General features: G+C 41.1%; 2 protein-coding genes across 4 annotated transcripts in view; one reads left to right on the top strand and one right to left on the bottom strand.

Annotated features, from left to right (window-relative positions):
* RAVER2 (ribonucleoprotein, PTB binding 2) overlaps positions 1-11,912 on the bottom strand; it is a 97,476-nt gene extending 85,564 nt beyond the window's left edge. For both annotated transcript variants that reach the window (XM_049618540.1, XM_049618539.1), the window contains exon 1: positions 11,513-11,912. In XM_049618540.1, coding sequence (XP_049474497.1) covers positions 11,513-11,746 — 234 coding nt within the window. In that variant the 5' untranslated portion in view covers positions 11,747-11,912. The remainder of the gene's footprint in view (positions 1-11,512) is intronic.
* Positions 1-12,188, top strand: part of JAK1 (Janus kinase 1) — a 692,496-nt gene that overhangs the window by 214,792 nt on the left and 465,516 nt on the right. The gene's annotated exons all lie outside the window — the stretch shown is intronic.

Here is a 12,188-nt window from a genome sequence, read left to right on the forward strand (position 1 = left end):
CCTAAAATTATTGCAAAATAAAAGACTGAAGAAGAGGACATAGGAGCCAGCTTGAAGAAGCTCCCACTGCTCAAATCTAAAACAATTTAAGCATGAAAATAAGTAATTCTATTAATGAAGTATAACCCATCGAGCAACATAGAACCCATGAGCCTATTTTTAATATAAATAAATAAATTGAACACTTGAAAGGGAATAGAATATTTACACAGTCTTAATTAAAGTATCCTCCTTTAAAATCCTTATTGATTACAAAGGGAAATCTCTGCCTGGAGAAGATACCACTTTAATAAAAATCAAAACGATCAAAGTTAATTTTACCAACAATGAGCCAAAATCTAAAATGTGTACCACCCTGTCCTGCCAAGGATACCTCACTTGAATCTAATCATGAAGAAATATCAGACAACTTCAAATTGAAGGACATTCTACAAAATAACTGACCCATCTCATCTTCAAAAGGGTCAAGGTCATAAAAGCCAAGCAAAGACTAAGGACTTATTCCAGGCTAAAAAAGACTAAAAAGACACAACTAAGTGCAATACATAATTCTGAACTGGATCCTTCCACGATGAAAGACATTAGTGGGATAACTAGCAGTCATCCTAGTGATTTGAGGATTAGGTGGCAGTTATTTTTACTTCCATAGTAGTGATGTAGTTATGTCAGAAAATGTCCAAATTTGTAGGAAATACACAATGAAGGACTCAGGGTGGTAAAACGTCATGGCAGTACTCACTCTCAAACAGTTCAAGGAGAAAAGTTCTTTGTATTGTACTTTTCTGTATGTTTGAGATTTCAAAACTTTCCAGATTCACATGTTCTTGTTTCTTGCCATTACCTATACTCTAGATAAGGCTGTAAAAAGCCCACAGGATATAAAGTCAGGGAAATGGAGACGAATCTGCACTCAAAAGCAAGCAGTTAAACTTGTGGGTAACAGAAGATCCAAAGTCCAGAAAATAAAAGCAGGGAGCTAAGAGAAGAAAATTACAGTAGTGGGTTGAGGAAAGATATAAAGCCCAACTGGCTGGGGTAAAAGGGGTGGGATGAAGTAGGTGAAGGTGACAAGAAGAGAGGCAAAGTATACGCATACAAATACAGGCTTGAACAAATTCAATGAGTTGTAATGCTCTTTTGGCATTCCTGTGGTAACAAACAGTTAACAGAAAGCTTCAAACACAAGGAAAATGCATGAGTACAGGGAGTGAGAAATAAATTCACAAACCTAACGATAAGGATAGTAAAAATAAGCACAGAATTAGGCACTAAATGCATAAAAAACAAGTTTAGGAGCCCACAATGAGCTAGGGACTCAGAAAACTAAAAAAAGAGAGAAACTTCTTTCTTATCAAATACTTATTGTGAAGAACACTGAACAGCACAATGGGCAACTGTCTTCCCATGTTTTAAAGAGAAATATTCTTGGGGCGCCTGGGTGGCTCAGTCAGTTAAGCATCCGACTTCAGCTCAGGTCATGATCTCACCGTTTGTGGGTTTGAGCCCCACATTGGGCTCTGTGCTGACAATCCAGAGCCTGGAGCCTGCTTCGGACTATTCTGTGTCTCCCTCTCTCTCTGCCCCACCCCTGCTCACGCTCTCTCAAAAATTAATAAACATTTAAAAAATGTTTTAAATTTTTAAAAATAATAAAGAGAAACATTCTTCATATCAGTCTCTGACATTTAGTACATGTTAAGGAGAAAATAATACACTGCAATTCCTTGTAAACCTCCGTGCCAGGCATAGTGCCTCAAGTGTCCACTGGTACTGCTGGGGAGGCTGGAGAAGAATGAGCTTTTACAACAAACATGAAGTGACTCAGTTCACTTTTTTAAGAAAGAAAATTAAGGAGCTTGATTTATATTCTTGCCCAGATGGAGGATCTGGCATAAACATGGCCCACAACAGATTTGGACGAAAACTCTTTGAGCTCTGGATCTGCTCAAATGGTCCATACTCACGTTAAGTCCCAAAAATATGACCAAATTATATTAGCCTGGAAAGGCACTTCTCAACCTGGGTCTATAATTCCCCAGTGAGATCAGGCGTAAGTTACAAGAGATCCATAATCTCTTGAAATTACATGCAAATTTCTACGTGTCTAGGAATATTAAGCACTTTCCTGGAGAGAGTGTTTATGGCTTTCAACCTACTCATAAGCCATAAACAGTTGACTGATTGAATTATAAGTAAATGGAGTAACATCACTGCCAAAAAAGCCAGCACAATCTTACAATGCAAAATTTCTTCATTGTGCAAATCAGTCATGAATACTTGAGTATGTCAGACATATTAATAGAAGTCTAAAATTTTAGAACAAAGTAGGCGGGTAATCCTGTTTTAAATTTCCCTTGGAACAATGTGTCAGGCTCTAGGTGAAATATTTGCGACACAAAGGTAAATATTACATAATTCCTGTCCTTTGGAGGACACGCTACAGTGTGTGTGGAGAAGAATTGTAAGTATAATACAGTGTAGGATAAGAATATGAGCTTTGGAACCAAACAGACATTAGTCTTTTTACCTTACCACTAATTAGTGGAATGACCTTTGGCAAACTGCTTAACATCAATTTTGCATCTGTTTCCCTATCAATAAAATGGAAATGAGAAATTCTGATTTTTTTTTAATTTAAAAAATTTTTTTTAATGTTTATTTATTTTTGAGACAGAGAGAGACACAGCATGAGCAGGGAAGGGGCAGAGAGAGAGGGAGACACAGAATGTGAAGCAGGCTCCAGGCTCTGAGCTGTCAGCACAGAGCCCAACACGGGGCTCGAACTCACTAACTGTGAGATCATGACCTGAGCTGAAGTCGGACGCTTAACCGACTGAGCCACCCAGGCGCCCCGAGAAATTCTGATTTTACAGTCTTGAAATGAGGGGTAAGTATCATGTAAACAAAATACAACATATAGTGTCTGGCAATAGTAAGCACCCAATGAACAAAAATTTTTATTTTTGCTACAGATATCTAAAGGAGAGAGAAATTTGTTCTTGCAGAGGGATTACTGGAAGATCTCAACCAGACAACCATACTCAATTTTGGGTGCCACATTTTAAGATAGACAATAACAAAGTAGTAGTGGTGTGCATTCAGGGAAAAAGAATTAAGTCTGTGAGGAAATTTGGACTCATATCCGAAAAACTAGTGGTTTGAAGGAATTGAAGTTGTAAGTTAAAAAACAATATGACAAATTCTCTATTATGGGAGGGGAAAAGTTGATCAAGAAATCAAAATTTCAGGGAAATTAATTTTATATATTCAGTATAAATAAGACACTAAAGCTGTCTGAAGGTAAAGTAGGATACTTTACTAAGCAGTGATGTCTTTGAAAGTAAAGGTGTTAAAAGTTCACGGGTTGAGAACTTTAAATTGGATTTATTTATGCAGTAAGCAAAAGAGTTAGATAAAATATCTTCTACCATCCCTTCCAATACTGAGATTTTACTTTGTTTTTTTTTTTTTTCACTTCTATATTAATTAGCATACTATTGGTTGGTAGTAATGTAAGACCCAACTTGAAATCCATGAAATAAAAGGAATGTATTGGCTTGCATATGTATGAAATCCAGAACTAAGTTTCAGATATAGCTTGACCAGGGCTCTAGCTCAGCTTTTCTCTCTCTTTTTCCTCCACCTCAGTCCAATCCCCCTTTGGATGTCTGCTCTGTCCTCAGATAGCCAGCAGCAATCAGGGCAATGTGCCTCTGCATTCATATCCAGTAGGAAGAGAACTCCTTACCTTAACAAGCAAACAAAAGTCCTAAGCTTCTTGTTATATTGAGTTGAAGCAATCACTACAGTCAAGGAACGATGATATACTGACTGGCTTAGGGGGCACATGCTTTAATTCTCATGCCAAAAGGGAAGAACACTGCTTATTGGTTTATGTCACCCAAACCAATGGGGTGACTTCTATCAAATGGACTCAAGTCATATAATTGCCAAATAATGAGGGTGGGAAAGAGCCTCAAAGGAAAATTTGGGTTCTATGAGGAAAGACGAGAGAAAGAAAGGAAACTACGGGTAGGCAACAGCATCAGGTTCTGAGCAAGAAACATCGCATACTCAAAAACTAAGTAATTGAAGAGAATTTTTTTTAATGTTTTCATTTTTGAGAGAGAGAGTGTGAGCGCACGCGCGCAAGTGGGGGCAGGGGGGGTGGGCAGAGAGAGAGAGGAAGACACAGAATCTGAAGCAGGCTCCAAGCTCTGAGCTTGTCAGCACAGAGCCCCCCCATGGGGCTCAAACCCACAAACCGTGATATCATGACCTGAGCTGAAGTTGAATGCTCAACCAATTGAGCCACCCAGTCACCTCAAAGAGAATTTTTTAAAGACACTATCTACAAAGGCTTAAAAATAAAAAAAAAACTATGGTTAACAACAGTCTCCCATAACCCCTGGCAGAGGGATTATGATTACAACAACCCAATGAGCTTAGTTGCATGGTGTGCCACTGGAAAGGAACTGTGACCTTTGAAAGAGGAAACAGTCAACCCAAGGTATCCTGGTAGAAAGGGAGCTAGGTGAATAAATGCTCCAATCTAGCTCTCTTTCACCCTTTAAATCTCCCACTGGTGGCTCTGGCTAAATGGAACCAGAAATTAGAGGATGAGAGAGCCTGGTTAGTGCAATCTACAGTAAGATAAGCCGCCCAGGACACAGCACAGGTGAGAAGGATGGAGACAGATCTGGAAGAACAAATGAACGATACTCAGCACAGCAACCAAGGACAATCATCTGCAGATAATCATAAGCCAAAATATACAGACAAGCATTCCAGGTGGTCTGATTTTCCCACTTCTCATTTATTACCCCTCTCCATACACATCATCCTCTTAGACAAGGCAACTGCCTCCCCAGGCAAACAAAATACAGCGCCAAGGTTTCAGACAAGCAATCATAGAACATTTAAATTTAGAATTTTGTTTTCTCTATTTGCATTTTAACCTTCTTTTAGTTGTCTTGTTTCAGCTGGTCTAAGTAGAGCTAAGCATAAAACTTTCTGCCCACAGTTAAGAAATGGGTTCTGAAAGCTCCTAAGGACTGCTGGCTACAAAGTAGGGAAGATAAATCCACACAGAAGTAGTAAGAGACAAAATTCAGGGGGCCAGAGGGACCCCTTTTCAGCAACAGCCTTCCATCAGAGATGATCTCATTTAATGCTTCCCTGATGTTCGTGATCTTGTTTGTTTAAAGAGCAATTGCCTTAAGTACAGCTTTCTTGAGCGTGGCCATAAGGCACAAGTGTACCTGTCAATGACTTGAAGCTGGAAGAGGCTGTTGGTGCACAAAGCTGTTTAGATGTTACTGTACTATTTAGAATCAGCTTAAACTTCAGAAGCATCAGAAACCTCAAACAGCTGTTAAGGTGCTAACCGACAGCACTAAACACCATCTGCCATGTTATTCTATGGGAAAACACGTTACAAGTCCAAAAAATAATTTATAAACATAAGCTGGTCATTAATTAGGAAATGGCCTATAAATCACCTGAGATTTCTTCAGACTGCTTGTTAACATCCAGCATCGTGACACTGACCACAAAGGACTCCTCTTCTTGAATATGTTTTCAGAGCAGAGAACAAGCATTGCTGAAACACTCTGCAAGAATTCCTGCCAAGACAGAAACTTACCGAGCCAGGGGCAACCCAGAAGTCTCGAAGATGTCCCTCTAGCAGCTTTCAGTGTCCTTGTTACGTTGGGAATAATAAAGCATACAGAAAAGAACCCATCATGCAATTCTGATTAACTACACTAGGAAACAGATAACTTTTAAGTTGTGTAAACTACGCTAAGTAACTACACTAAGAATAACAACTTATCAAGAATGCAAAATGGTATTCTCAATAAGAAAAAGAATATTTTCAAAATGTAAAAATATCCCAGTATTATTAGGAAAAAGTGAGTAATAGCGCTCTTATGAAAAGAGACAGTAATTACTGATTATTAGAGAAAACAAATAATGTATATTTTTAAATATCACAGTTAGGGGTGCCTGCGAGACTCACTTGGTTAAGTGTCCAACTTCAGCTCAGGTCAAGATCTCATGATTCGTGGGTTTGAGCCCCACGTCAGGCTCTGTGCTGACAGCTCAGAGCCTGGAGCCTGCTTCTGATTCTGTGTCTCCCTCTCTCTGCCCCTCCCCTGCTCTCTGCCTCTCTCAAAAATAAATAAACACCAAAAAAATTATTTAAAAAAATCTCACAATTGGGGCACCTGGGTGGCTCAGTCAGTTAAGCGTCTGACTTCGGCTCAGGTCATGATCTCACAGTTAGTGAGTTCTAGCCCCCCATCGGGCTCTGTGCTGACACCTCAGAGCCTGGAGCCTCCTTCACATTCTGTGTCTCCCTCTCTCTCTGCCCCTCCCCTGTTCATGCTGTGTCTCTCTCTGTCTCAAAAATAAACAAACATTAAAAAAATTTTTTTTTTAAATCTCACAATTAATGAACACAAAATATGTGAGAAAATGCTATAGGTTTCTGACAAATACAAAAGAAACACAGGAATAAGTAGCTTTTAAGAAGAAAAGTAACTGGAATTTTCTACATTTGGTGGTTTGTTATTCTAAAAAGTGCTTAGTTAATACTATGCTTTGAAATGGACCTCGGTGAATTAACCATCAAGCTTCTCATTAACTATTATAATAGAGTACTTCAAAATGAAAGTTAACAATGCCCAGAGTGAGACAATACAACGTTTTGTTTCTATTACTAACCTTGGCTGTTAGCCCTAAGCCCTTCACATTTTCTCTTAATTACACAATAAAGTCTCTTCCAGATTCTAACTTCTAAACAAAACACATGTACACATACATAACATTTAGGAGAAAACTGAGTGAATTCAAACAGTAGAGAGAATAAATGCCACTGTCTTCTCCATTTTGAAACCCCAGTAACAATTCTTTTGAAACAGAACCAGGTTAACCAACAAATGTAAACAATCTATAGAAAGTGCAACAAAAACACATATTAGAACATTACCTTAAAATAAAATTCTAGGTTCATAGTTGCAAAAGACTATCCACAGACACACATTCACAACGGCTCTTCTGAATAAGAACCAGCATTTAACACTGTTTATTATTCACTGTAATTATTAGAAATGTTATTTGTTATAAAATAATCACTAAAGTTACATTCCAAAACACAAACATTCAAAGACATTTCTATAAATATTCAAATCACAATGTTCTGAAACACTTCGGCATGTAGGTAGCTTGATAAGGCTAGAGCAGAATCCAAGGCATGACTAATAAGAAAGGAGACTGCAAATGTAGGCAGGGGCCAAGTTACAAAAACCCTAGAATCTTTTATTTCTATCCTATTATGTCATGCCTTTCAACACAAGGTCTGAGTACTCCATGGTAATAAAGGAGCACAGAAAAACACAGGATGGGGCTCCTGGATGGCCCAGTTGGTTAAGCATCCGACTTCAGCTCAGGTCAAGATCTCATGATTTGTGGGTGTGAGCCCCCCATCAGGCTCTGTGCTGACAGCTCAGAACCTGGAGCCTGCTTCTGATTCTGTGTCTCCCTCTCTGCCTCTCCCTTGCTTCTCTCTCTCTCTCTCTCAAAAATGAATAAACATTAAAAAAAATCATAGGATAAATATGTGCATCTTCCATGTCAAGTTTATGAGAAAAAGTTGGAAGGCAGTGAAACAAGTTTAAGTCATTGTTTTTACATTAAATCCAAGTTTACTAGAACATAAAATTAACACGAATTTTTCAGTCAGAACATGAAGCTTCAAAGCAATTTCACTCTTGGAATAAGCTAATTGAGTTTCACTATTCCTTATGATTTGAGGAAAAGAGAGAAGTTGACGGACATTTGAGGAAGATTTTGAGAATGTAGAGCTAAACTTTTCCTTCTCTTTTTTCCCCTCTTTTTCTCTTTTGAGAATGCAGAGCTAAACTTTTCCTTTCTTTTCTTTTTTCTCTTTTTCTTTTTGTAGTAGAGTGACATTCTTGGATTTGTGCTTTGAAGAGTTCTCTCAAGGGAAGCAATAAGCAGGATGGGCTAAAACATAAGACACAGGACAATAATGAGGGTAGATGACAAACAGAAAAGTTGTTAATAAGTCTAGGCAAGAGATGACAAAGGACATAAGCCAGAGCTGAGACTATGAAAACACAGAGGGCTAAGAGGATTCGAGAAAACATAGGAGACCAACCAGACAGCACCTGACTGCACTGTAACTATTCAATGAGACAGCTTCTGAGAACTGTTTTTACCTAAAATTAAAATTTGAGTAACATTTATGAAAAGCAAGTTTAATAAAGAAAACACCCTTGCTTTAAAAATGTTCAAAGAGTATTACTAGGCTCCTACTAATCAGTTAGCAATGTAACTTTTCTAGAGACATAACTATACAGCTTGAGAACTAGAGTGAGGAATGGCCTTGATCTTTAATGTAATATTCTAGAATAAATGAATGAATGAACCTAGAGAGTCTTCTAGAAAAGAACAAGAATTTGAGCATTTAAAATATCTTATTACTTAATAACTGAACAAAAAATAGTAACCTTTTCCTAAAACATATTAGTTGTTTCATAAGGAGTAAATTGGTAGTTTAGCCAAGCAATAAAATGCTAAAAGGTACAACAGAAAATTAAAGTTAAATCCTCATTTTTAAGTTGACAGTAAGCTGCAGCCACTGAGAAAGACATTAGAATTAGACATTAGAATTTTTAAGGGAAATAAAAGATAAAATATAAAAAAATCCTTGCAGAATATATTTATAAAATTACAATTTAGGAGTAGATTAAGTGTATGTTAATTTTATTCAACCAATAAAAATAGCTATTCTCAATCTAATGACTTTCAACTGCTTTTAAAAATTAGCATTCTTTGGTCTACTGTACTTAATTAACACAGACCACTGACAGTTATGATTGTGATCAGAAAACCAGCAGAAATACAAGTACAGAAGATGACAGAAAAAAAAACACTACTCAAATGTACACTGACATGTTTAGATCTTAAAACTACATATCAGAAATATTAAAAACATTTTATAATATAAATCAGAATAGAAAAAAAATGCTAGGACAAGTCTGGAAATTAATCTCTAGTTCCTAACAACTTTTGTTTTTAGATGAAACTCTTCAATTCTCAAAAAATGTGGCATAAGTATTTAACGTAAAACTTTAAGATACTTGACAGTATCGTAACTCATCTAGATCTTACTCGAATTTTATTCAATAGTTTATACTTGCTACTTTACAGAAAATTCCAAAATTTAGGCTAAAGATAAAGTCATAACAGAGAAAGAATACCTCAAAAATACAAATCAGTATAATTCTCAAAAAACCTCCATTCATCACTAATACCAATTAAAACTGTTCCCATGTTTGGACCCTTTTATTTATTTATTTTCATGGCTCTTAATAAGGGAAATGAGAGATACCAAAAGAAAAACAAGAATAGAGCAAACTGTCCAGACTTTTGTGTCTAAATATTTTTAGAATGCAAGGGATTGTGGTAACAAAAGAAAATTAAGACACTTCTCTATCTCCCTTTTCCTAGATTACACACAGAGCTGCTATTCCTTCAACTTTTTTTAATGCCACCTGCTTCGAAGAAGCCTCCCTCTTACTGAGCGCCTTGCTGTCTTCTCTTTGCATGGGTAGGGGAAATCTGCTTCTATGAAATCAGCCTATTGCAGGTGTTCTTACAGGTAGCATCACAAAATCTTACCTGACATATGGGAAGTGGACAATGATGGAAAGAGCTGAAGGAGGGATGAGCTATTATCGTATTCACAGAGTCTTTTTACATTGCGTTTTGAAACAAAATGGCCCCTCATGCATACGGATTATAAGGTTATATGCTCTCATTTATTGTGAATGGCTATGTAAGGTCTATTTACAAAATAGTGAGGCACTGCTCTCATTATTTTACGGGTCTTACTGCAATCATCAATCGCCAGCCCACTTACAATTCCCGGTATCCCGTTATAGAAGGAACTACATAAATCTACCCAAATCTGCCACCACCAGGACAGCCTACCCTCCTCCATCCACAAGAAATATATAAATTCAAGCTATATATGAAATATACACAAACATCTAGACAATTAAGAAACACTGAAGAATCAGACATGGCTTTTTTTTTTTTTTTTTTTGGTAAAACAAAAATACATATGTATACATAGACGTAGGGAAAGGGAGAAGAATAGTACCTTACGTTAACAACGGCTGTCTTTAAATATCAGAAATACGTAAATTTTTCCTTGCCACTGGTGACAACATGGATGGACCTGCAGGGTATTATTATGCTAAGTCAAATAAGTCAGACTGAGAAAGACAAATGCCATGTGATTTCACTTATATGTGGTATCTAAAAAACAAAAGAACAAAACAGAAACAGACTCATAGACACACAGAACTTGGTGGTTGCCAGAAGGAACAAGGCGGAGGGAAGGGGATGGGTGAAACAGGTGAAGGAGATTAAGAGGTACAACTTCCAGTTAGAAGTACCTCACGGGCAGGAGAAGAACTGTATCGGGAAACCAGTCCAGAACACTGTAATAACTTTGTATGGTGACAGATGGTAACACTGTAGTGAGCAATACCTATTGTACAGAAATGTCCAATCACTATGTTGTACACCTGAAACTAATATAACCATTGTGTTAACTATAGTTCAAGGAAAGAGAAAAAGCACAGGTGATTTCTATTTCCCCTCTTTGCGCTTTTCTGTATTTTTTCCCGTTTCTACAATGAGCATGTAGACTTTGGCAATAAGGGGGGGGGGGTAAAAAGATGCAGTTTCTGATCTTAAAGCAACAGTTAATCTGGATCAAAGACACAAAGTAGCCTATCTTTAAGCCTCCTCAGAGTCACTAACAAATCCTCCAGTACTTGGCATGACAGAAGGTGGCCGCAAGGTTCCCCAAAGCGCAGGGGTAACCTTCCATTCCGGGGCCTTGGTAAACCGGGGGGGGGGGGGGGACCGGGGCAGAGTTCTTTCATACAAACTTGGGCAAGTGCTTCTGCAACAGCAAAACTCACTTTCAGCTCTCCCGTGACCCCGCTCCCCACGGCACACCCAAGGCCGGGGGAGCCCTCTGCCCCTCCCAAGGTGGCCCCGAAAACTTAGCCCCCCAAAACTGTGCTCCTCGGCTCACTTCCACTCTCCTTCGCTTCCTTTCGCCTACTCTTTCCCCGACTTCTCTCCTCCCACACTCACCCAAGGGCCACAGGGGAAGGAAAGAGCGGGGCGGACTGAGGGCAGCCGCCCCCGATTCCCGTGACCTTGGACCAGCCGATTCGCCTCTCGGAGCCTCAGTTTCCTAATGTGCCACCCGGCCCGGGGGCCGCAGGCTCGGAAGCCTGGGGGCTTTGCAAAATCCACAGACGATTCTAACTCTGCAGCGACGCCCTCCTTCCCTCCACCGTTCAGGCGCCGGGCACCAGCTCCGACACCCCCGCGCAGCTTCCCTCGGAAGCCCTGCCCCGATGTCTCCGGGACGGGCCGCCTCAATGTCCTATCCTCGTACCTGGCAGCTGCTGTCCTGGGGCAGGTTTTTCACCAGGATTTTCCTGCGGTTGCTCAGCTCCCGGCGCATCCGCTGCAGCCGCGCGGCGACCTCCTCGGGGTGCAGCGCGCTGGGCGCGGGGCCCCGGGCAGGGTCCTCGCTGGCGCCGGCGGAGGGCCCCGGCCCCGACCCCGACCCCGCCGCGCCGCCCAGGCCCGCGCCCCCCTCGCCGCTGCCGCCTCCCGCCGCCGCCATCTTCCCGGGCGCCCCGCGGCTGCGGGCTCCTCCGGAGGCTCGAGGGGAAGCGGAGAGAGAAGCGGGAGGAGGCCCGGGCGGGGGCGAGGCGGGCAGAGGCCGCAGAGTGGGCCCGGCCGCGAGGGGGAGGGAGGCGGCGCCGCAGCCAGCAGCCGGCGGGCGGGAGAGGAAACCTGAGCGCCGAGGAGGAGCCCGAGAACCACCTCGCGGGAACCTCCCCCTCGGCCCCCAGCCCCCGCGCACCGGCGGCGCCCATCCCTCTCGCCCGCCCGCCCGCCCTGCGCGCGGGTGGGGGCCCGGGCGCCGCCACCAGGACACCTGTGCGGCCGTGAGTGGGCGGGCGGGCTCCCCTCCTCGCGAGGCCGTAGTGAACGCCCAGGCTTGGGCTCTGGGGATGCGGCCCCTTAGCGGCAGCTTCCCCGGGTGGCGGCTCGAACCCTGC

The sequence above is a fragment of the Panthera uncia genome (genome assembly GCF_023721935.1).
Source record: "Panthera uncia isolate 11264 chromosome C1 unlocalized genomic scaffold, Puncia_PCG_1.0 HiC_scaffold_4, whole genome shotgun sequence".
Classification (NCBI taxonomy): Eukaryota; Metazoa; Chordata; class Mammalia; order Carnivora; family Felidae; genus Panthera; species Panthera uncia.